At 34.5% G+C, this 27596-nt stretch overlaps 2 protein-coding genes across 2 annotated transcripts in view; one reads left to right on the top strand and one right to left on the bottom strand.

Moving 5' to 3' along the window:
• Positions 1–27596, bottom strand: part of LOC124410093 (elongation factor-like GTPase 1) — an 87872-nt gene that overhangs the window by 52725 nt on the left and 7551 nt on the right. The gene's annotated exons all lie outside the window — the stretch shown is intronic.
• LOC124410095 lies at positions 51–27293 on the top strand. Its single transcript, XM_046888242.1, has 5 exons — positions 51–541; positions 17872–18129; positions 25633–25783; positions 25961–26083; positions 27100–27293. The coding sequence occupies exons 1-5, from the start codon at positions 98–100 to the stop codon at positions 27189–27191; spliced, it is 1068 nt and encodes a 355-aa protein (XP_046744198.1). The 5' UTR covers positions 51–97; the 3' UTR covers positions 27192–27293.

The raw sequence follows: 27596 nt of genomic DNA, 5'->3' as shown, positions 1-27596 counted from the left end.
CGAAGAACAAAAAAACCAAGATAAAAGAAAAATACATATACAAAAATAAACCAGCGAAGTGTGATTGAGAAAGAAAAATTGGAAGACTGGAAGTGAAATGATGAAATCGATGAAATTTTTATCCTCACTTTTGATGGTTTACGGAGTGATCGGATTTCCGAATCAACAGCAGAGCCAAGAGCCTCTTGATGCTGCCGGAAACGGAGTCCAATTAAAACTCCAGGGGATGACAACCTCCTCACCGTCGCCTAACAACTACTCGGTGAAGTTTAATTCGACGAACAGCGTCATCGCGACACCCTCGACGGCGTCCGCGTCATCCTCATCGGTAAAGACGAAGTCTTTGTCGTCAACGACATCCCTGCCGGAAACTAAGAAGAAGGTCCACGTCTCAAAGAGCACCGAGCATCCGATTCCGGTGTCGATTGATCAGATCGGCGCTACGACAACTTCTTCCGGCGTTAAGGAGACTCGCGGATCGCTGATCGGGAAAATTAGACCCCAAATAAAACTTACAACTAATTATACCAGCGCCAGTGAGGTGAGAGAATTTCTTCTACTTTTTTTTTTTTTTTAATCGTAAAGTTTCTTTTATATTTCATATTTTTTTTATTTTTTTGTTTTTCGGTCATGGAATTTTTTTCATCCGAACACATTTCAAGTTTAGGTCGAAAAAATGGTTTTCGTGAGCAAAAAGTGAAAAATGAAATGGAAAAAAAAAAAATATATATGGAAGCGAACGATTCGTTTTTCCTATCTCGATGTGTAATTCGAGATATGGACAAAAATTGAATGCAATTTGCTCGATTTTGGTAACAGGTGAAGGTTTTTAAAGGATTTAAGCAACCTCTAACGAAACGAAGTGAAATAAAAGTCTTCGCCAAGTTTTAAAGGATTCCACTCGAGAGCACAAGTCAGAATTAAATTAGGTTTTCCGAATGACGTTTTGATTGAAAATTTTGGCAGAAAAAAAGCATCACTATTTTGCAGCTTTAGCTTAACTATGAAGGAGTTAAATTTGTAAAATATAAGTATAATAATAAATGTATTTTGCTTCATTGAATTTCATAAATTTTTCAAGGAATATTGCGTTGAATTGAATTTTTTCAGTGGAAATATGATAATTTTACTTATATTAGCGTAACTATATCTACTGTATTCAAAGTTTTTTAGAAGTTAGAAAATTGAAACGCATTCAACGTGAATTATAGTTTAAACGAAAATTTGATTGGCCTCGTTAATATCATTTGTATGATCGGTTTTGCTATTTTTCGACCGTGTCCTTAGAGTATCACATTTCAATTATCTTTTTTTCTCGACTGAAAAGTTAGAAGTGAATAAAAAAGTTCATGTAAAAGAGAAAAGTGGGCTGGGAAACCGAATGAGTCTGAACTAAATTGAAAACACTTTAAGCGACTCGAAGAAATTGTTTATTGCTTCTAAGAAGTTGCTTAGTAAACAATTTCACAAAATTGAAAACAGGTTTTTACGCATTTTGTCAAATTCATTCGTACAACTTTTGCAACCGCCATAAGATTACATAATATAGAATAAAATAAAATGATTGAACGAAACGAATAAGACTCTTAGCTTCTGAAAAAAATTATAATTTGTTGAAACGTAAGCGAGATAGATTTCTTCGATTGTTAATGAATTTTTTTCGAGTCAAATAAATCGCGAAATTTTTTTTGTAAAAAGAAAGAATGACGCGTCGAATGAATTTCCTTTGTTTTCAGTAAATAAAATTTGCAATAAATTTACTCTTACTTATTTTTTTTCGCTCTCGTTCTCGCGATCTCGAATTTCGTCTCACGTCTCTCTGGAATTTCTGAGATACGTGTAAAACGGTGGCAGTTGAATCGCGTGTTTATATAAAAGGTTTGCAGGCGTGATACGACACGTAATAGGAACAATGCAATATTGAACCTGTACAGTGAACGTGGAACGTGAAAGAAATGCGAGACGAAATCGTCCGGAATCTCAGCGCATCGAAAAGAGGCCAGAAATCGAATAAACTAAACTGAACTGATCGTAAATAAAGATGCGAAAAGATTGGACAGGAGAAAAGAGCGAATGCAATTTGAAATACGCGAGTTTTCGGTCGAAAGTTAAAAAATATATGAGGAATTCACTGAAAATAAATTATAATACAATGTCTGCAAATTTCTCAACAATTCGTGTATAATTAATTAAGCAAAAACGAATTCAAAACTCGCAGCAATTGACAAACAGACATTCGTAAGAAACAAAAATAACGTAAATCTTGTAGTTGTGTTTGGCGAATGTGAATTTTTTCTTGACTGCTCATTGAAAAGATAGAAGTTGTTTTTTTTCTCTTGCTTTTATCAAAAATCCGTTCTGAAATGCGCTGTATTTGTTCATAAAAATTTGAAAATTGGTACATTTTTGGTGTTTAAAAGGAAAAACAATTGGCAGATATAAAGTGATGACATAAACGAATTGATTGTTGATGATTTGTGAGTTTTTGTCATTTGAAAATTGCAATTTCTTAGTTTCTTCGTGTATATATTCAGAGAATCATTGTTTCGGAGATCGGTTGATCTCAGATTCACGTTTTTTTTTTATAAATTATACTACGAGATAGCCGTGCATCAGTTATTTACCAAATTGTTATATCCGTAAAGTGTGAAAGTTTTTTTAGAAGTACAAAAATGGAAAAATACTGCGGTTGTAAATGAAAACTTGAATATCAATGCTGTAATTCAGCAGAACAATCAGTTCTGTAAATCGACAAAGAAAAACTCGGTTGAAGTTACCAAATAATAATTAATCCATGGAAACATAATATTGTAAGGTTTTAGAATTTATTTAAAATTAACCAAACGTACGTGTCCAGCGTTTCAGAATTGCTTGATAATAACAAAGAAGAAAACCAAAAAAATAATAACTACTAAAGAATACATTAAACGACGCTTCGTTTGATTAAAAAAAGACAAAAAAAAAAAAAACTGCACCGTCATTGACCATAATCAGGAATTGATAAAATTGAATTAACTTCTAAAAAAAAAAAAAAAAAGAAAACCTATTTCCAGTAACTTGTCTAGAAAATTGCCTTGCCAACAGTCATCTATCGCGAAGTGAAATCAAACGAATCTACTAAATTCCCAGCGAATCTTGCGAAACTGGATTCTCCCGAAGACAATTCATAAAACAGGTGCATACATATATAGATACACATGCTTAGATGTATATAATAGAGGTGCACGAGTCTAAGTAGCTCTATAATCAAGGTTAATGGCATACAGAGTTCCCTTTATTAGAGCGGTCGGAAAGTTAAACGTCGAGGATCTGGATAAATATGAATTGCACATGTACCTACATCCATACATATATCCTGTCATCACGCGTTCCCTGTCTATATGTATATGTGCACCGTACAATTCATGTGGGTAAAAACCGTACTGCATATGAACCGGAACTACAATCCCATGCATCAGTCAGTGCAAAGAGCACAAACATTCGCAGGGTGTATAATTTTTAAAGTCACGGTCGTCGTTAAAGAAGAGAAAGATTTAAAGAAAGAAAGAAAGAAGGAAAGAAAAAAAAAAATTGAAGGAATTTACGAACGTAAAGAGAAACAAAAAGGAAAGAAAAAGATTTTAAAAAAATTTCGCACGGTCGACATTATTATTATCATTATGGTTGTCGTTGTTGCTGATGCTACTGAATTAATTGACACATTTTGCAGAAACTTTATTCTTCTTCGTGTAATTTGAAGATAAATAGTAAATCGCAATTATATATAGTTAAAATAAGATAGTAAATTTCGTAACGAGTCGAAAAACCTTATCCGTATGAGTTTTGAACCGTAATTTTTATCACGAAAGTCAAGAAATCGCTACGAAGTAACGATTTTGAGGTGAGAGTTTTGGAAACTTTTCCTTTTTCCGCACTAGACAAGTCAAATTGACGAAAAAAAATATTGAAAAACAAAAACCGGACAAATGCGAGTAGAACTCGCGCTCTGAGGGTTCCGTGCAAACTTAATTATTATTTTTTTTTTCTCTTTACGTGATGTAACTACAAATTAATTATTTATAGTCAGAAAGAATTTCTGTCGCATAAGTTTTTATTGTTATTTTATTTTTTATATACATATTAAAATATCGTAGTATTACGTAATCGTTATAAATTTTTCCGGAATATTAAGCTTTCCACTTTTTATTTCGTTTTATATAATCTTCTTTTCAATCTGCTTACACCGGGTATAATGACAAAGGATTGGCACTACAGACCTATTCTAAATTATCTTTTGTACAATATACGTTTATGTATAATCCCAGAACAATAAGTAAAACGAGGCAAAGTGGAGCGAGAGAAAAGTCCAAGAACTTTATTTAACAATATAGATAAGATATACGTTAATTAAATACTAAATGTGGAATTGTACAATCTTCTATTCATAATATATTTCATGGACCAAAAAGCGAGATAAGTTTACTTTCATGAATCGGAAGAAATTGTTTACGAATCCAGTTACACGGTGAAGCGATTTATCGATGGGAATTGAAATTTTTCAATAGAAAAATAATAAACTATATAAAAATGAATGCACCGAGCGAAACTTCAGATTTCTTGATATTCGTTTTTACTTTCCTCGACATTTATTTAAGAATTTATTCGATATTCCAGTCTAAAAAATCAAAACCTTTCTGAAGAATATGAAAAAAGAAAATCCACAACAAAATACATAGCTAAAAATACGTGTAAAAATAACTAACCAGTGGATAGACGTAACATGTTTTCAGTATTATCACGAATTTTGGAAAATTTGATCGGTCTTTCAAGCCTATAATATATATATATATATATATACATTATATTTATACTGGACCAAATTTCAGCGAGCCTCGTGTAAATGTAGGTGTTCATACGATAAGTATGTAAAATGAAATTGCACATAAAGTTCTAACGGAAGTGTGCAGTCCACCAAATCTAACCCAGCTCTTAACCTCGAACGGCAAGCATGTGGGTTAAACGTTATAACAGTCAGATTTCTTTGGCATTATCCTGTCATTCATTCGGATCTTTGTTCTCGCTGATTATATCACTTTCGCATCATTTCGCGTTTTTTATATCATGTTTAGTACAAAGCGAAAATACATACATATATAACGTTAAAGAAGAAACGGTACTTTGTTAAATATACCCACTGAAAGTGTACATTATATATTATTATTATTGTTATTATTATACGTTACGCCGTGGTTTTAGGCAATTAGTAGATGATCTTGAACGATAAAAATTTTCACCTGTGAACTTGCGAAAGCATTGTCAAGATCAGAAAGGCGCAGATGTGACCCCGTGAAAAAAAAAAAAAAAAACGTGGTTCTATACTCGGCGTACAATGAGATCAACACTCGCAATTCCTTTCTCTCGTCTTTCATGCTTTTTTTCTTCTCCCCCCCCCCTCCCCCCCCCGCGCGCCATTAATGGTTTCTTTCTCGGATTTTATCAGTTACCCACAATCGTAATTTATTCCTCTCGACCGTGAATAATATATCTCTCAACCAGATTTACGATAGATTACAAGGAAGTCTACGTTTAGTCGAGGTACTTTGTTTCCCATTAAATAACTCGCCTAAATTTTCCATGACCTCGTGACGATTTCGAGAGAGGGAATAAGAAGAAAAAAAAAAAAAAATAATAATAAAATAAATAAATTAACAAATGACCTTTTCGCAGAAGAATATAATAAGAATAAATAAATGAAAGATAGAATAGAATTATAATTTTAAGTATAGTGTAAAAAAATTTTTAAATTCTGGGTCATGTTCGGAAAATTTTAAGCAGCAGCCCTAATGTGTTTTTTTTTTTTTTTCCAAGAGTTTTAAATTACGTCCAAAGACGTATGTCGGCTTTGAAAAATCACAATTTCGCGAAATTTACTTGAAAAAAATGTGACCAACTTTTGGACTTGAAACAACAATATAAAAAATCGTAAGCCAAATCAAAAAAGTCGGGAGTTAGATGATGGTCAATTTCGCGCGGAATGCCCTATAAATATGTAATTGTTATACGTGTGTTGAGAGAGAGAGAGAGAAAGGAGAAGAAATTACAGCGAGGAAACGGTATTTAGGCAAAACGAGATTGTCGCGGGTTTATTACAATATGCGTTTACCTATTTACAGTACTCAAAACTCGATGAAAAGTCGCATCATGTTCGCCTTTCACAAAAGCCGTTCATAAAATAACCGAATTGTGTATACATATATATATAAATATATATTACATATAACGTAGGTGACATTGCCAAGATTCTTTACTCGCTCGAATCATCTAGTCGGAGAATTTCATCATGAATTTAAAATTAAAATGATGGTGAGAAGCTATCAAATGTACGTATTAACCGACATTGTCTTATTGTTAGTGAAAAATTTTTTTTTCTCCTTATCACATTGTTTGATTTAAAATATTAACGATATTTGAAATTAAATTCAATCCAAACAGGAAATTGGTAAATACTACATTTAATTTTTGTTATTCTGTGAAATTTTTCATGTAACTTGTTATTCAGATATGTTCTAAAAAAAAATTTCCGAAATTCTTTGCACAATTCTGTCCACTTACAATTTACCACAAGAAATTTTCATTCTTAACTTTAAAATAAATCTATGAATTTTAGCATTTTTCGAAAAAAGTCAAAGTTTAGTGCACAGAAACCAGTGGATCGAACTTGACGGGATAAATGATGAATCGACAATTTCGGGGTGAAAAACGTGAAAAAAAAAAGATTACAACAAAAAATAAAAACCAGTAGCAAAAAACGAAAAGAAATTTCTTTCCTAACGTAACGATTTTACTGCGTCTATTATTACTGAATCATATAAATAACCGAATTTATAGCGTTATAAAAATTTCACTGTAATAAAACCCTTGAGGGGTATTTTATATAGAGAGAAACTGAATGAGAAATTTGGAGAAGGTTTGTATCAGACATTAGGAGGCTTTTACAAATAAACTGTACGGTATGAGCGCAAGGTTAAATGTCGAGTGGAAGCCTGGGAATGCCAGTCGTAAGAACATTATTCAGTGTACTCGGCACTCGGTATTCTGGAGAAAAAACGGAAACGGAGCAGACGACAAGTCGCCAGTTGGAACCTTTCCAGTTTAACAATGGGAAGAAAGTTGGAGAGAATTTATTTACTTCAAATAAATATTTGTTTATTCACATTGTCTTGAACCTTTACGTTTGTCAAATTTTCTTCTTTTTTTTTTTTTGCATGTGGTCTTTTATATAAACAAGAAGCATTTTTTTTTCCAAATTCTCATTCAATATTTCTCAAGATTACTAACGATATAATTTTTTTCAATGTTTTGGTATACGAGTTCGAAGGAAGTGAATATTTTTCGAAAATTTTGTGCAATTTTTTCTTCTTCGTCTTTTTTATTTTTTTTTTTTTTTGGGGATCCGTATTCGTATAATATAAAATCTTTTTTAAAATATTACGCCCTTGACATAAATGAGAATAGAAATTTTCCGTCCAGTTTTTGTCAAATGTTCTGCATTATTGACAAGCATTTCGAGATTTTCAATTAGAACCCTGAAAAATCAGTTTTTCGCTATTGATGAAGATTTTGTAGATAAAAGTTTAAGCTACACAAATTTTTGGAAATTATTTGGAAACGGTCCAAAATCCTTTGCACTATTTTCAAGTTTTACAAAATCACAATCTGCAGAATCAATTACAAAAATATGTTAATATTTCTTTTTCTGAATTTCATTAAATTTGTTGAGAAGGTATTTGAAGTCTTTCTAAATCATTTGATATGATTGAAAAATTTGATTAAATCGTTTAAAATTGGTCAAATTTCATTGAATCTTATTTTGCAATTTTTCAAAACTTGATTTAAAATTTTCTAAAATCTTTTTAAATCCATATTGTTCAATACAATAATAAGTAGCGTCTAAGTCTTTAGTTTGATACCAAGATTGATTGATCATTGGTTCATTTCTTGATTGAAGTTGAACATGACTTCGATTGATAATTCGATAATTCGCTAATTTCTCTCTTTCTTTCTCATCTACATATTTATACAATATACAATTCTATTTCCAAAATACCGCATAAACAGAATACTACATACTTATTATAGTCTGCGCAGTAACTTTAGAGTTTAATTTATAATTGTTAAGCCGCAAAAAAACTTGGTAAACCGATTCGTGAGCAAAAGCTGCTTAGCTAAAAATATTTCTATTTATAATTTGTAAGCGTGTCTTTTTTCATTGCAAAACATTTCCTAAGTTTTTTCTCTTCGTCAAGGAAAAGTGTAAAAAATCTCGTACCTGAGACTTAAATGTAAGTAATCAAGCTGGATTAGAGCAATTAAACAGTAAAAAGGCAGAGAGCTTCAGGACTAAAGAACGGTGTTACTGTTATTTTGCTCTCTCGTTTTTGCAACAAAAACAGAAGTTCGGAAAAATATATTACATCAGAGATTCCACAGTAGTTAATTTTAATAGTCCGATGGTATTGAGCTTATCTCATATCTCATTTTATTTCCAGTACTCGCACGTCAAAAAATGGAAAGATAAATAAGTGAGATAGAGATGAATATTGATTCTACGTTTAGCCAGTAATCGATAATACGCGATAAAATTAAAGGGTTATAGACCTGTCGACGTCACGATGGACGAATACACATATTTGCGCGGAAGTTATTCAATTTTTACCGTTACTGCAAAATTTGGCGCGAAATTGAATAGCCTGCTAAAATGTTACGTACGCATAATAAGGCAGGGATAATTGACAAGAGCCGTCTAATTTCATTTGTAGTACATTTCGTTCGTGCATATATACGGGGCATTCCGTGGCAAATAACGCAGTCTGGGACAATATTTTTACATGACAGTTTCCATTCAAAACTCCATTGAAAAATTGGGAAAAAAAACTGTATGAAACCCGTATTTAACAAAACATGATCTAAAGCGTTTCGAAAACTTTGTTTTTGCACACACAATAAAATTGAGATTTATTTTCTGATTGAAAACGATGATTTGAAAAAACAAAATAAGATTAAAATTCCAGTTTTTTCCAGTGTTTTCACAGAGATTTCGTTATGTATTTAAACTCATGTTTCCCACAAAAGTAAAAATAACGAATCGGACTTCCACTCCCATTTTCATTTCAAATTTATCCTTTTTCATCCCCATTACAGCTTTATGCAATTAAAATATCTATACACTGTAAAAATTTTGATTCTATACAATTATCAGGAAATTCAACGGTAAAAATATCGCTGAAATTACAAAAAATATAATCCAAGTAATTGTTTTGTGTAATAATTACAGTATATCTAATGCTGCGCTTTCTGGTTAAATCTAGAAAACTGTAATTTGCATTGTTTACCCAGAGCTATATTTTCCAGTTACAATAAAAACTGAAAATATTCAAGCATCTCACAGTAACCAGAAGCAAAAATTTCTTTCTCAGTTTCTCGCCTTCGTTCTCCTTCGAAACTCACCTATATTATAGACTTTAAAACGAGGTTATGGCCTACCGGTATGTGAATACAGTGTGAATTTCTAACGACAGAACGGTCCGTCGTCTGCTATAGTTTAATGCGCAAGCGCTAAAATCCGAGAGCAAAAGCAGTTTTTCGCCAGGGTGACGAACCGTCATAAATTTGAACACGATGAAGGTACATAATCTCAAAAATTTTGACAGCTGTCGGTGTTGAGCACAACTGCCACTGAAAACTATCAAAATTTTTGAGGTTACGTTCATGACGGTTGGTTGCCCTGGCAAATGACTGCTATCGGGTTGCAGGCGCATGCTTATTAAATTGTAGCAGACGACGGACTACTCTATCGTTAGCAATTCACACTGTATGTACGGAGGCTAACAAGGTGCCTATTATCGTCGCGTTCATCCATAGCATGCAGGCTCGGTTTCATTACCGACAGCGCATCGGATTCTGCATCTCTTTTTCCAACCTGCACAGCGTATTCCTCATCGATCGATAAAAAAGACCCGTTCGAATTACGACTTTTTTTTGCCCCGCCGAGGAGCGTGCTTCGCGATAATCCAATTTTAAGGGAGTAAAAGTACTGTAGCTTGATATTGACAGAATATTTTTCTTTTTCACCCTTTTTTTTTATATTCTTTTTCTTTTTCACGGAATGCAGAAAACCACGTAGAAATAACTCAATCGATTAGACGATCGCGGTCTGACCGTGAGAAATCAGATTTTATAGGGTATATTCGATTGCCAGGGGTAGATTTGACGCTGCAGCTTGGACGAGAAAAATTTAAAAACACTCGGTTGTAGTAATCACTTGGAATTCGGAAAAAACCGTCTTTCTTGTAATCTTTATTTTATTCATGTATTTGTTTATTTAGTATTGTTTCTTTTTTCAATTAGTCACGACGTGTCGAAAATAGACACCGAGGAAATCGCTTTTGAAACAGTAATTTCCAAAAGAAAAAACCGGCAAAACTAACCTTTGATGATATAAAAAAACTGCCTGTTAAACGATCAAATTAGTGTAAATATAATTAATTATCCTCTTCAAAAGTAAGGAAGAAAAGAAAAAATTGAAAATTGAATAACGATGGCGGATGGAAAAACGGTGAAATAAATTAAGAGTCCGTCCGATAGTTCGAAAAACGATGACGCAACTATGAACGATAATCAGATCCTAGATGGCAAACGCGTTTCAATTAGTACCTGCCGATTGTCGTCTCTTTACTTTATAGTCTCTTTAGTTTTTGCTAAACGGGCGAATATGTTTAGGAAAATTCGTTGTCAAGGTTATATCACGTTAAGGATGTACTGGCGATACATTGTCAACCAAAAGTGAGTCTGGTCGACAATATTGAATGCTTTAGGATAAGATAAAAATCGGGATAAAATGAACCAAAATGAAGGCGATAAGAAAATAAAATTTCAATAATAATAATGCCTAAAATTTATCAATAAATTGTTTAAACAAAACGTTGTTCAAAAAATGTCTAGGGAATATTTTTTTTTTTCAATGGCCATGTGAAATGAATTCGTTGATTTTTCTGACCACATATGAATTTTTAAAAGAATTTTCACATTATCTTGAAATTTCCGTTTTCGAAAATTCGTAAAGGCTGTATTTACGAAACTCTTCGTTCAACGCCCGGAAATTTTTTAACCGTAATGTACAACGTTTTTACGAAAACTGTATAAAAAATTCACGATTTTTCCTCCATTTTACAAGAAGAAATTTTAATTTTCGAAAACTGAAATTTCAAAATAACTAGATAATTCTTTAAAAATTCACATATGTTCAGAAAAATCAACGAATTCATTTCACATTACAAAATGAGAACAAAAAAAAAAAAAGAATATCCCCTGATGAAAAATTTTGTTAAACAATGTTTTGTTTCAACAATTTATCGATAACTTTTGGGCATTATTACAATTACTATTTTTATTATGAAAATTTAATTCTCTTATCGCCTTTATTCTGGATGATTTTTTTCCGATTTTCATCTTACGACGAGATTCGCTTTTGGTCGAGAATGTAGAGCCAAGTACATCGTTAATAATCTCGTCTACAGGCTGACGATGGTATGAATTGGCTCGATATCATTATCAGGATTCCGCGAATACCGTAAAGTTGAAACAGTGGCAGCATATAATAATACACAAGCCGGATAACCAACCGGCAACAAATCCAGTTCGAGAGAAGAGGATCTTCTCCTCGACATAGAGCTTGCGCAGCGTTTGTTAGCGGTAAATCGGCTTCGTATATATACATAACCACGATCAACCGCAGATAGCTGCTGATGCTGTTGCTGTTGCTGCTGCTGAACGAGAGAAATAACGGACTTTCCACTGCTTTTGCATACCTTTTTGCCTTTTTTTTTTTTTTTTTGAGTCTATGTGCTGTGTAGATATTTTCCTACCACCTGCATTGTGATTCATATTATACACATTCGCATGTATATTGTATGTACGTCAAGGTTTATATCGATTTATTGTGTGAATTTCTCATAAGGACATTTGCAATTCAAGAATCTTTAAAAGTTTTTTCAGTCTCGTTATTACAGTTTACCTGTAGAGTTATAGAAAATTTTGTACTTTTGCTTTTGATGAAGATACGGAAATCGTTGATTAGACCATAACTGGTACATACCTTGATTAATTTATTCATCCGAATTTAGGATTTATACGAGTGTAAATAATCATATATACTGTCAAGACTTTGTATGCTCGAATTAATTTGCAAACTGTACGCGATGAATTTATATATCATCGTATCGTTATTGTCAAAGTTTTTTTAGGGATCTGCGGGGCGTATAATCACGTCAGAAATGTAACAAAACGTTGCTTAAAAATTATGACTGAAGATAATAAAGATGAAATTGTAGCAAAAAGTTGCTTAGTAATTAACAATGAAAAATTATTCTAGTATTTTTTTACCCCAAAAATATTTGTACAGTTCGTTCAAATCCAATGAAAAACGGCATTTTATCTATAAATGAATTCCCTCATAAATTTACAGGTGATAAACTAATATTTATTACCATTACCGCGCTATTGAAAAACAAAAGAAAAACTTTTATGACGTCACTGTACGGCAATTTAATAATTATCCAACTCGATTGAATACTCAATTAACCCAATTAGTGCTTTGAACGAATCAGGGAAGATTGAACTGAATCGATTTGTCAGTAAAAAATTAATTGGTTGACATAAAAGTGTCGGATTTAACTCACGCCTCATTGGAATCAGTGTAGGTAGACAGGAAATACGATTTTCACGATTTCAGATTCTTTATTTTGGTTTCGCGAAATTAACATTCTCAATATTATATTTCCTTTCGAAAGCAAACGACGATAGGATCATCTTGTAACTTAGTTAATAGAAAGCGTTTATATATTTGAAAGTGGATTCAATAATAAAGTAATTGAATCCAACATCTACGCATGAGATTGAAGAATTTAGTGAATATATACAAATTTATGACAATCAGTTCGAATCTGTATTATACTTATAAAATAAGTCAGGCTCAAGAATTTTCAATTTAAATAAAATCTGCCATAATTTATAGTTAAAAAACATGCCAATGGGCACTATGAAAACGTAAACATGAGTGAATAAAATTCATGACCAGCCTTTGAATTCGTTGTTGGAATTTCTCAAGTGCCTCGAAGTGACGTAAACGAATTCCGTGACATTATGAGTCGAAATTCCGCAGGGTTAAAGCCTCATTCCATTCGTTACAAAGAAAAAGAACATTCTGATTTTAGTCATCATTCTATATACAAAGGTCGGTCTGAACTTTGTCAATTCAGACGTCTGAGCCCCTTTTGCCACCCTTTCGATCCTTACAGCAGCAAATTACGACGTGAAGATTTTACTGTACCCTGTAATTTGTACCCAGCTAATTTGGTAACCAGGGACACTCGAGGTTGTAATACAAGCCCTGAAGCGATAGGAGTTGATTAATACAAACGAGTCACTTGCACTGCCTCACATACTGAACAGGCTAACAACACGTGTTCAAACGACGCCGCAACGCGATGCCAATTATCACGTCGCTACGGATATGAGCTACCGCATGTGAATGTCACAAAAGCGTCGATGGAGCTCGGAGGATGCGATCTGCTCGTGAAGAACGGTGTCATCGAGGCTGCGGTTGATTTGTTTTTTTGCAAGTGGTTCGATGGTAAGTTTTCGTGAAGCGAAAACGGTCCTTCACTGCAAAAGCCGCAAGTATAATGATAATTCGATATTGTATTCATGATTACCCGAGAAGATATAATTTTCCGGATAGCAATAATCCTCTTCTGAATTCTCACTCCCCCGCACTCCACCATCCAGAGAGTGGAAATGTTATTATCGTCGGGATCCGCGAGCGGGGTTTTTCAACAGGAAGCCCTTTTACTCGTTACTACTCATCTTCGTCTTTCTTCATCCTCGTCGTCGTCGTCTTCGTTTACGGGCTCGTGATAAAAATGACCGAGCAAAGCACTCGAGTGAAGAGTCACGCTTCATTTATCGAGACGATGCTTCGAGGCTCGCGACTTCAACGTGCGGTTCTGCATCAGTTTCTGCATGCAATGCAGCCTGCAGGCTTTACCGTCGTACCGAAATTAAATACAACGATAGCCAGTGTCGATCGTATACTGTGTCCTTATGAACGGGTTTTCCATCACGAACCAGGAACTGAATATCTCCGTTCAAGTTTTTACCTCACGCGAAATACGGATTTGTCAATATTGCCGGCTTTGTTTTACCTAACTGTTTCGGACTGATTGAATTAGTATGAAGCGTAAAGAAACGGCAATTAGATACTTTTCTAAAACCCATCAAAAAGTTAACGAATTCCGTCAAGGACTCTGAATCGTAGTAATCCTAGCTGTACGTGTAGTCATGATTAACGGCACGCAGTCTTAGTTAGATCTCATTTATCTACCGTAATTCATGTGACACTTACGTTGTTTAATGCGTTCATTGACGTCCCTTTCTCTCAAGTAAAATTCAAGTTCCGTAAAATGGCAAACTGTCAAGTGCAACACTGTCCACTGACCATGACTATTGACTGTATCGAATGGTAGAAAACGGTTAGAAAACTATTTGATAACGAAAATTGAATGACGAGATAACCATTCAGATATTGAGACATTAAGGAAAACGGAGAAAAGAGTGTCGAAGAACACAATAAAAATTTGCATACGCTATATAAAAAAGAATTGATGTTGCGTGGCAATATGGCGATTATAAAAATGCTGAACTTAAAAATTCTATCGCGGATGGTGAAAGTTCAGCGGGACAGAAGGTGATTCGTGACGCTACATAATGGGAAAAGGATAAAATTTTTATTGGTCTCTGATTATTATCGACGAGCAATGATCGTTTCCCGCACCTCTCGATAAATGTAGGTACTTTAAAATCATAATTTAGACAAGTATACAAACGATATAATTGATTCATGCTCGCTCAATTGCGCCAACGGTAGGATATAAGATCGATTAAGAATCACGGTCATCCGGTCACTGCTTATATTTCGTATTATAATGGGACATAAAAACCGCATTACTCTCACGATAGGATTAGGTTTTTAACTTTTATTAATACTGTTCTCTTTTCTCTTTCTCCTTGAAAGCTTTTTATCGTTCTCAACTTCGAGCATCCTTTCGTATCGATTCACGAGTGCGTATCTACATATGCTTTCAATCCAGGTAAATAGTGAAACTATAATAAGAGAATGCCAAACACGGTGTCTTTCCATATCTGGGTCGATTCCTCATATATGGGTCAACCGTTGCGGTGCTTCCACGATGCATACGGAATATTGTAATATGAACCTGGACGAAGCGAAAGCAATCATGCATTATCTATAGCGTATTTCTCTCTCAACACTGCAGTGAGTCGCAAAAGAAAAACAAACAAAAAAACACATAGCACTGGAAAATAGCAGTTTCCTTATCTGATGACCATCAAGTATAAGTGATTGGAGTATATGAGGAACCTCTGAATGATCTGTAGATTCTATTCGTTCTTAGACAGAAACTCACCTAATAAAGTTTTATCTCGTCACGGACTGACGGCGGGGCAGCTGTAATACCAAGAAATCGTCGTAACGACTAGAGAAGAATCGTGCTATTAAAGCGACTTTATGATAGCGAAATTACAGGCCAAACGCCGAGTAACCATTTCCGATTAGACGTCAAGGTGGTTGGGAGAAAAACAAATTTCGCGAGTATGATTCTCACGACGAAAAGGTAGTCTATTGGAGTATCAAGTTCAGGTTTATGGTTTTGGAGGACCGTACGGGGATGATATATATATACCGAGTGTGTTTTTCTTATGCATGAACTGTTGCGAAAGAAAACAGCGCGATGGATAGAGTAGATGCAGGAAGAAGAAAAAAGAAAAAAGATGAGTGTTAATACAGCGGAGAGGTTAAGAGGCGGTAAATTGAGGTTCAAGCCACGAAATGCCGGTTAATAGATTTGTGAAACTTGTTAATACAGAGCGGGTAGATACACAATGCATACACACACAGTGACGTGAACGTGCGGCGGTCAAGCGCGCGTGTGGCCTTTCGACATGCTCCACTTCTTATTACGCTCAAGCAGTGGCATCGCGGTATGCAAAAAGGTGGGTGAAAAACCTGGAGGATAAAAACGAACCGTAGGAAAAATGGGAGATGGAGGGCAGACAGGCTAGAGAATGGGAGAGTCAGAACCAAAGAAGAAGAAGACGAAGAAGAAGGAGAGGAAGAGGAAGAGGAAGAGGGACTGATCAGCAATGTACCTTGTACGACATTGCGCTGCGTGTGGTGTCGTGGACAATGAGAAGCAGGCTCGCGGTTGCGTGATGATGATGATGATGATGATGATGATGATGATGATGATAATGATGCGTGATATGAAAGAGCCATGCTCTCGAAGCGCGGTACAAAAATTGACGCACAAAGTACCAGCTTTGCCGTCAGCACTGTAGGTACATACATCGAGCGAATTGAAGAGGCTGCATTTTGCACATTTTTGCGCGCCTCAGCCATGCCCGATGAAATCGCTCGGACACGCGTCATTGGACCGGCACAATTTGACACGAATTCAGCTGAGCGAATCCTGTACCACGCATTCCGTGTGCACTTTTTAAAATCATCAGGATGGGAATTTTCGCACGGTTTTTAGAACTAGATTTCGGGACTTTGCTAGCATGTCTTGCATGCCGTTTTAGAATTGTGACAGAATTCGGTAGCTTTCGGAAATTATCGTTTTGGCTTCATGTTATGCGCATCGATCAGTTCGATAAACGATCATAATGTGAAGGGACTTCATAAATTCCATATCACAACATGAGAGATGTCAATATTTCATGTGGATTGATTTGGTAGATTTCAAATTATCTCCTGTGATTTTTTCAAAAGTTTTCAATCATTTTTAATGATTTCCTGAGGTTACCGAAAATTTCGCACGTCGTTTACGTCATGAGATTTCAGTTAACATTGCACCTTCGAACAACCGAAACGTTTGGAATTTAATATTGTCTGTGAATTTTTAAGACTTTCAGCTCATCTTATTTCTTAACTATCTACAACAGGTATTGAGAATGAAATTTCAACCTTTGGTGGAAAAATTCTATACTTCAAGTATCCTAAAGATTTCGAATATTTATCCACAGCTGAACAATTGTCGTAAAATTTCAACGACTTTTTCTGACTTTCTCCAATATAGTAAAAGCTTCTCGAAGACGTCTGTATTAAAATATGAAATTTAAGTTGGGAATTCCAGTAGGTTTTTCTAAATAATTCAGAAATTAAATTTCTTCAATGTGTGTTGGAAAATCTGTTTTATCTCTTATCAAAGACTGCTAGACAGTTACAGTTTCGACAGTTTAAGCAACATTTGAGAATTTCTCTATGAACTCAATTTAATCCGTTTATCACGTGAGACGCGAACAGTTTCAACAAAAAAGGTTGATTTTTTTTGTTGCTTTGGTTACTCCATATATTAAAACAAATCTGAACAAAACATGTTGAGAAATTTCTTTAAAAATTCCAGATGATCCTGTTGTTCTCAAAAAGTGCACAGAGAGAATAACGTGACGAATGAACGTTCGACTTCCTCAAAAAACAAAAAAAAAATCATATTTCAACCATTATAATGGTGCCGATAAGATTTTCGATAACTTAAATCATTATCTTTAGCTCAAATGAAATTCTTCGTCAATTTTCACTAACATATTATACTTTCCTCGTAATACAGACACCCTGTAACTTGTTCTGCAATATATTTTGCAAATCGATTGAAAAAATCGGCAGAACCAAAGCCGATTCGTTTCGCCAACGTTGATTCCAGCCAATCAAATTGCGCGATTTGCACGATCTGATAGTATTAATTGGTTTGATTTCAGACCGGCGTGAGACTCCCGGAAGGAGCTAGTGCTGCGGCACTGGCAAAGCCTACGAAGTATCACTACTATCCACACAATCAGCACATATATCTATTGCCCGAGTGCGCTGTGCAGCAAGTTTGCAACGCGGTATACGTGCGGCTTAACTTTACTCAGCCTCTCTGCGCCTGTCCTGGACGTTACAGAGATCCGTGCAGCGCTTCGCTCGACAGCGACGACCACCACACCACGGAACTGGTCACCGACCCTCGTACCAAGGTCAGTTCTTATTCAACATCATATCGGATGCTGTGTGCAGTCTTACGACGCGAAGCTCACATATGCTCTTCCACTGCGAGTCATATTCCTTCATGCTCGATGGAACGTTTATTATGTGATGAAAGCTTTCGGAAAGAAACGATTCTTGATGAGATGACACCTTGAGTTCATTTCCATTTTTTGTATCGTTGGAATTGAAGGAAATAATGGTACAAGTAACTTTTTTGGGCAGATTATAGTCGTAGAGTTTCACTTCGACAAGACCTTGATGTGGATTCATTTTGGTACAACAGTATTAAACCAAAATCATATAAAAGCCTCAAAGTCAAAATTAGGTACTTGAAACACGTAAATCAAGTCGTATAAAGTCAATCGGATTACTTGCAATTAAACTAATGGAAAGCGTCTCAGTTTTTTAGATGAAAATCGATGTTTTATAGGGTTAAGTAATTTACGGTTGTAACCGACCTCTGATACTATCTAGTCTTCTAATCCTAGCTTTGTCGTTCGGACTGTTTTTGGAGACAAAGTTCTAACAATTCAAACTTCCAGCGTGTATTTAATTGGAAAATTTTCACAAAAGTTAAGTGTATTCGAAAGAAAAAAACAACGAGCGGGAGTGACTGACGGCGAATTAACCTCTGCATTGATTTTTAAGTAAAAAAACTTTCATTTTCCAAAATCCAAAAATCATTCGAAGTAACCTTCGCTTCCGTGAAAATTTTTTATCAGTTTACAACAGTAAATATTTTCGAAGTTACTACACGATATCACAAAATAAACATTTTTCTTTCTTCATTGCGGATGATTTTTCGTAAATTTCTTTATTCAACTTCTCAATACCATAAAAATTTGTTATCCAATAGAGAAAGTAGGAGAAATTCGATAAACAATCATGAAATTCGATTCTATGTCTGTTTCAATCATTCTTGAATTCCAGCTATACAGAAATTCAATTGCACGTCAGCTATCAGAGATATTTTCACACTCTAAATATCTTGTAAAAGCTCAAGTATCCACGATTTAAACTCCGTCAAGATTATTGGAAGAAAAGTTGAAACATAACGCAGATCGTTTAGAATGAAAAGTTACAAAAAAAAAAAAAGAAGGAATTCTAAAAACGAACCACAGATGTGTATTATTTATAATTTTTCTCAATTAAAAAATCAAAAAAATCTATCCACCATAATAAAAAGCACAATAAAGTACGTAAAAGAAAATTGAAACTATATAAACGTAGAAATAGAAGAAAAAATATAATCTAAACGAGTGAAAATAGGGAAAAATTAGCGAAAAAGATAAATCGAGATAAGATAATACGATGAAAGATTTCTCAAGTCTGCATAAGATATCGCATGCTGTCCCCGAAGTCAGGTAGGATCGTAAATCAGATATATTATCTAGGGATGTGGAGCAGGCGGATATGGGCCACGAGCCTGTTTCTAAAAATCTGTGCAACCAAAAAAGAAGTTTGCCGGTCACGAGCAAGCGAGAGCATTAGGCCAACATCTGGTGCATAACATCGGGGCTACTGCAGAGGCAAATAGGAAATTACGGGACGCGGAATTATCGCGAGCATAGACGGCGTTGGTCGTGCATTTCCTTTTGTCATTGGTGAGCGATTTTTTCACCCCGCTATGCGCTACTCGCAGTGTGTAAGTCTCTCCTGCAATTACCTCCGCCTCCTGATTACCTTCACTCGACTAACTACCCGTAGAGGTAGAGATATAGGTATAGGACACCTAGACGATTCCCGGATAGGATGCATCCCGGATCGCCCCCTGCTGCAGGCTGCATCGCGTTCACCGTATACTTGCACGCCAGCGATTTGTGGGGTAAAATGCGAGATGAGTATCTAGGAACCGGTTTTTCCCCCGATCATAGACCGCGCGAACTTAGAGATGAAAGGCAACAAACAAACAGCGGAAACGCGTGCGTATCGTAGACACGCCGGCCGTTAGAGAAAATTTTATAATATATGTATACTGGACTGTATCAAAAAAATTGACAATTTTTTATTTATTTTTTTTGAAAAATATACTGAAAATACTGTTCAGGATACCGAAAAAAGACGCCTGTTAAAATGGGAGCTCTTAATTTTAATACTAAGAAGTGCCTCATCGCGATTTTCTACTTTCCGTAAGAATAACATGGCAAAAATGGTTCTTGCTCCTTGCGATTTTTATAACTAGATAACGACGCGTCGTACAGAAAATTCATAAACATGTTTTTGTAGGAAATTGAACGTTCTACAAAAAAAGTCTCTTGTCATTTTACGATAAATCTACTCCTTCAAAAGTTATTTGAGGTCCTTCGCTGATATTTGACCTCAAATAACTTTTGAAGGAGTAGACTTATCGTAAAATGACAAGAGACTTTTTTTGTAGAACGTTCAATTTCCTACAAAAACATGTTTATGAATTTTCTGTACGACGCGTCGTTATCTAGTTATAAAAATCGCAAGGACCAAGAACCATTTTTGCCATGTTATTCTTATGGAAAGTAGAAAATCGCGATGAGGCGCTTCTTAGTATTAAAATTGAGAGCTCCCATTTTAACAACGCGCTTTTTTTAGTTATCCTGAACAATATTTTCGGTATGTTTTGCAAAAAGAAAAAAATAGTCAATTTTTTGATACAGTCTAATGTGTACTATATGGCATGCGGTCGGAAATTAGAATTGTCACTAGACTATTTGAAATTTGGGACGAATCTTTTTTTCCTCGTTAAACGATCCACGAGCGTAATTTTTTTGCCATGCAGAATATTTTACCGAAGTATCAAATTTTTAGCACACGTCTGTCTCGAAGCATGTGACATTTTTCGTTTGAATAACTGTTAAAAATAAAAACGCACCTTTCCAGATTATTTGTAAAATTTTTCAAAATAATCGTTAGTGGGTACGTATAGTCAGTTTTATAATGGATACAATAGTGCAAATAATAAAATAATCTAAGCATTTTTTTACATTGCAGCACCGGAAACCAGGTTCAAAATCAAAATCAGGATTTTTTGCACCTTTTGTTTGAAATTGTAGACCAAAGCCTAAACTAAGTTACCAGTTTTGAACTTTTTTTTGTCGGTCGAAGTTCACCCAATTAATTAATTCATGTAAAAAAAAAATATATATATACATACGTATATAGACCAAGTTTCTAGACGCCGTTATATTTATATACGTGTCTTCCGTTTATTATAAAAAGTTTGAAAATTGATTAATTAAAAATTACTTCAATCTCCTTATTACAGGTAATTAAAACCGTTTGCTAATTTCTATTCTGAGGGAATTAGAAGAGAAGAAAAAGAAACATTATTCCATAAGATTGTCGACCAAAAAGTCCTGCAAGATCTAAATTCTTTATCAATTTTGCTTTATTGAAGCAGAATACTTCAGATCCAGATTTAGAAAAATATCCATCACATTCAATAAGTGGATTTGGTACATAAAAATGTAAGAACGTAATTGCACAGTTTGTGCATAATTCAATGGTATCACAAAATTGCAGAGACATCAGCAGAAAATATATTAGAAGTAAAAAAAAAAAAAAAAAATCTTTCAAATAACGAGACGAAAAAGAAAAAAAAAAAGAAAAAAAAGTCCCCGCAACGTGGCAGAAAATTTCTCGAGCTCTTTTACCCGCGAATATTTTCGCATTTAATATGACACGCTTATATGGAAATCTTTATCCTACGTATACTGCCATTAGAAATGCGATACAGGCTAAGGAAGCAGAAAAAAGTATATATATATATATATATATAAGTAAGTAAGTAAGTATGTGTAGAAGCAAGAAACCCGCGTGCGCGCGTTCGCTTTCATCCGGTGTGACAACATCGATTCAAAGAAATACCGAGATAGTTGGACTTCCGTAAGTTGACTGCAGTAGCGGCAAAAATATGGGTTTTAGAACAACATGATTGAAAAACGAAAACTATTATAAGTCGATCTGAACGTAGGAAATATGTTGAAATTCTAGAGAAAAAGATTTCCTTTTCACCGATATTTAGCAGATAATAATAATTAATTGATTTGAAAAGAAATATTTGTTTGTTGTATTATGAGATATTTTTAGCAGTCAAATATCTTGTTTAAAGTACTCTTTGAATAATTCTTTTCTTTCTGTTTTTATTTTCCAGCTAATGAAAAACCACAGCGTAGGTTAATTGAGTAAGAAAAATCCAATATGAAAATAATTTTGCAACGTGGCATGTTATTGTTTTTTTACCTTACGTCGATTGTTATTTTATTTATATATATTTCATGTCTTTTTTAAATATCCCAGGATTTTCTAGAATTTAGAAAATCCAAGTTTTTTTCACCCATAATTTTGAGACTACTCTACAAATGATTAATATTTTTTCAAATACTCATATCTGCTGTGTGTCGCAGTCACGTGCAAATTAACCGATCATCTAAAGTCTGAAGATGACAAAAAAGTAAGATTCGAATTGACAAAACGAGAATTGCCACAATAGCGTCAATGTTACAACAAACAAAGAATAAAAACGGGTGAGAGTCAAGACTTCGATTGGTCGATAAATCAAAATTTCAAACATGCAAAAATAAAATAACGAAAGACGAAATTGTCCGAAGTCTTGATTTTCGAAAGTCTACTAATCAGTTAAACTTTAAAAAATCAAGCTTCTGAACAATTCATCCTTCGTTATTCTATCTTCACATGATTAAAATCTCGATATAACGGCCATTCGAAATATTGTCCTTTCCAAAAAAACAAGGAAATTTTTTTTCCCCCCAATTCTAAGTGTCAAGTTGTTTAATACGATATTTCCTACGAGTTTTCCTCTACTGCCTATAAAAAAAAACCCTGAATCTTCGTGTGCAACGACCTGATAACGGATGACGAAGAGCTGAAAATAATGATAATAACACGACTAGCAAGAACAATCCGAACGATTCAAAGTCTGGAATTAGTCGGTTGATTAATTTCGATTGAGGACTGTGTCTGTACATATATATATATATACACACACAGACAATATACATATATACGTATTGTTACTCGTTGGAATTACAGTGTCGAGTGATTGTTGTTAACGGGCGTAAAACCAGAAAGTTGGAAGGTTTACGGTCAAGTTAACGGTAAAACTCTTGAGTCCCCTGAGCCGAAAGGAGGAGAGGAGGGATGGAATATCGTTTTAAATTAATCCTCGTCCATTTGGCATTATGCAAACCGTTCGACGAGAGGATGTCATTAACGCCAGTTATTTCCTGCGTACCTAGATGCAGGCAGAAAATAAACTTGTGAACGAATTGTTTTCGAATGGATAATCATTTTGGGACCTTATCTTTATCACCCTGAGGTGTAATGAAAAAATGCATTGAATTGTACCTCCTGTGATTTTTTTTTTAAACATTTTTATACGTCATCTCTTCGAAATTAAAGAAAGTTTAGGCAAATTGGTCTCGTACAGAATGTGTTTTTCTTTCTTTGTTGTTGTTTTTTGAACCATGGAATCTTGACAGAGAAATTAAAACGAAAACATTATTTCTTTGATTTATTATCGATGATTCGATCGAAATTTAGAAGAATGTAAGTTTCTTTTTTTTACTAATCTTCAGCACGAAAGATTATGAAAAATCATAAGTTAAGGAATACTGACTAATTTTTATTGACTAGGACTCCCTTTGTTTTATCAAAGATTCTCTAAAAAGGCGTCTGAATCGAATTTTCAATAGTTCGAATTTGTGGAAGAAATCATGTGCAGATGTGTTAATTATAACGATCGCATTTTTGTACGTTTTCTTTTTGATTTTGTTTTCAATTATTCACGAGAAATCATTGAAGAGGATTCTGCATTTACGATTGGAACATAAAATCCTATCAATTAAAATTGGACAAGCACAAAAAAATTTTTATGATATACATGAGGATTTCCAAAATTTTTTCCGAATATTTTAAGAACTCTTGAAGATCTCCAATAAAACTCTCTCAATGTTTATAAGTAAAAAAGCTGATGAAATGAAAGTCAATATTTCTTGTTAATTTTATTTCCTAGATATTCGTTTATAAATATCAGAATATACGGTTTATTGATTTTGGATCGTTCAATTTTACTCTACGATGCTTTATTTTATTCAGATCACTGTATTCTGCAAATTGTGAAACAGTGTTTCTTTCATTACGTTGGCATCATTGAATACTTGATTTTATAACATTGCAAAAAATGTGCAATATTGATTAGGCTACTGAAGAAAAAAGAAAAACTCTCTCTGTGAGTTTTCAGAAAACACTCGTCTGAACAAAGCGAGCCATCGTCAAGTAAGATCGAACCAGTCTACTAGACTTTGAACAACTTTGAACAACTTCTTGAATAAATTCAAAAGTTTTATATTTTCGCATTTTAAAATAGATCTTCATAGCTTACGGTTACAATCTTTATACGTAATAAAAATCCCCTTATTTTTATAAATAATCGATGTACGACTGTCTCGTGATTAAATTAATGGGAGCCAATAAGCCAAAGGGCTCTTCAAAGAAGCTCAAACTCTTGGTGAAACTTCCCAAGTGCTTGAAAATGGCAAAAATTGTCGACACAGCTCGTTCATACCGAGTAAGTTCACAGATCTGGATTAGAGATGCGGAGATGCCGAGGTATCTCATACCCATATGGGATGCGAGAAAGAGACCGATGGGCATGTGCAACCACGAAGGCCATCCCTTCTCTCTCTCTCTTTCTCTCTCCTAGGTTCTCTCGCAAATCGGATATACCTATATTATCATTCGTTGTTGCCGTAGCTTTGCAGTCGGGAACCGGTTACGGCGTTTTATATACATGCCTACTATACTGTAACCAAGAACCGTATTTTCAATGGCTAAAATACCGGAAACCAGGTCGGACATTCCCATTCCGTTCTGTACTAGCTTAGTACGCTGACCACCATGTACATGTGGATTTATTACACCTGTATAACTCCTCTTTCCGTACCGTTTTATCGCAACACTGGAGAAAAAACAGATAGAGATGTAAAACGTGACTAAAAGGGGTTGAACGCTGATCAGTTTGTTTGTACAACAGATTTCAAGGTTTAGAGGATTTCAAACGGTGTCAGAAATTTATGGCTTTAAGGATTTCATACGACTTAAAAAAATTTCAGGGATTATATCAAACTTGCCAAGATTTCAGCATATTATTTTACAAAATTTCCTGCAAACGGTTTAACAGATTCCGAAGGATTTAACAAAGTTCCACGAGTGATGTACGCAAGATTTTACGGGAGGTTAATACGTGGATAGTTGCAGTAATTTTGCGACGTGAGAATTTCACTTTTCAAAAAGCAACATCCCTAGCTTGGAGTCCGTAAGCACCAAGAGTCTCGCATTGTTTGATCTCAAAACGAGACAATTTCTGTAAAATAAAGCTGTATCAAATGAAATTTCTCTTCTGCCTATATGAGACTAAATGACATGTTTTTCAAAACTCGATTTCAACTAAGAGCAAAGAAAATGGTCGATTATTTTTGCTACAATTTTTTGTGTTTCAGGCATTAACGCTTGTAAAGACGTGTGAGCCGGTGGCTGATATGAGAGAATGCAGAGCACCGAAAGACTGGTCTCTCCTCGCGTTGCAAAACGTGAGAACAGGAAAATCCCATTACCTCGTGATATGTCGGTGCCCAGACACCAATATCCTGGGTAAGTTTCGTCATTTCACATCTACAATCGCTTTATTCAAACCCTCGAAGCATGGGTCGATGGTCGACGTCTGTTACCGTAACACGTAAACCTGTGGTTATTATATTCCTTTCCAATAATTTTCGTTGGTATCCGTTTACCGATTGTTTGACAACGTCCTTGTTTTATGTCGAGAAGAAGGTCCTATGAGCCACGACCAGCCAATGTACGCGAGTGTTCCTGGCATCCGAGTATACGGCATGATGTGCGTCCAGGGAAATCGCCGAGGTCGTCCGTTGCGCTACACCCGCAGTTTACTGGGTAGGTAACTTTTAATTCAACTCGTTAGTAGACGCAAGAGGATTTCACAAAAATTAAATAAACCAATTAATTAATTGAGGGATTCAACCAAAGAATGATCATCAGAATGCAGGTCAGATTCACCATATAAAAAAAAAAAAAAGATAAAACAGAACTTACAGGAAATGGTAATCATTTACTTTTCCAGTAATCTTAAAGGGGCAGACAATGTCAAGCCACCGATTATTAAGCTTCACCATTTTTAATTCGACTGGAAATTTTTTCAGTGAGATAGTCTATAGGATCTCTAAAGGCCAAAGTTTTTTGATTTTTCATAGCACCTCTCAAGCACCACTAGTTTGCTTTTCGTTTTTTATTTTTCAACTCTAGAAAAAAATTACGATCATAATTTGAAACATCATTTTTATTATGGGATCATATTTTTCCATTTTTTAAAACGACCTTGAATTTCAAACGTATCAAGAATTTAAAAATAATGCTCAAAGATTTTCTTTCACACTCCGATTGTTCTAAGGCAAGTAATATGACGAAGTCTTTTTTTTTTTATCAAAGCACGGAGATTTCTGATATATCAAAAATTTTCGAAATGCTCTATAGAGTGAATAAAAAATAACACCGTCATGAAACTGTCCTTAAAATTACAAGATATCATATTTTTGAAAAATTATTTTAAAATTCATAGAAGATTGAAAATTACAAACTGATAGTAAAAAAAAAAAATAGAAGAAAGGCATCATTTCGTTACGGAAAAGGGATTTTAAAGTGATCGGGCTGAAAGATACAATTTTTTTTTAAATCTTACAGTTTTTTAAAAAGGAACGAACAGTAAATTTTTCTGATTACATTACAGAAAAAAAGACAAAAACGGGAGTGTCTTGGGGTTTTAATATCGTCTGAAAAATTTCAAGTTAATCAAAAAGTGAGCGATTTATCTTGGAATGGCCTATAACCCGCTGTGCAATAAAGCTTCTCAAAAACACATTATCCAACGTCGAAACCTTTTATGTCTGTTACAGACCTCACGACAATGGAGGACGATACTGTCTCAAAGCCACTATTTCCATGGCACAAAGTTTCCGAGCTAATGAAAGCTGCCTTGGAAGGCTGATGATGGCCGCCGCAAAGAACATACTACAGCGCATACAGCCATATATTATATAATAATATGAGGCCCTTTGCTCGGTGGAAATTAGATAACGGTTTAAATTACCACGTTCAATTTCTTATTTTTATTTTTATTTTTTTTTTGTATTTTCTACTACACGCAGACCGCGTGTTTAGACTAAAGAAAATCTTGCGGCGAGACAAGAAAGAGCAAGTTAAAGCGGTACCGTATATAATTTATTTGTTGTTGTTTTTTTTTTTTTTTTTTTTTTTTATATTACACTCTTTTCCTTTCATCGTTCACGCAAATATTTATACACGTATACATATATAATTCACGTTATTTATTGCGTCTCGTATGTAATGTCATATAATTATATATAATTATATCAAGAAGGTAGTTTTTAGT

This window comes from Diprion similis, chromosome 8 (genome assembly GCF_021155765.1).
Source record: "Diprion similis isolate iyDipSimi1 chromosome 8, iyDipSimi1.1, whole genome shotgun sequence".
NCBI classification, from domain to species: domain Eukaryota; kingdom Metazoa; phylum Arthropoda; class Insecta; order Hymenoptera; family Diprionidae; genus Diprion; species Diprion similis.
This window is presented reverse-complemented; position numbering and strand designations above follow the sequence as displayed.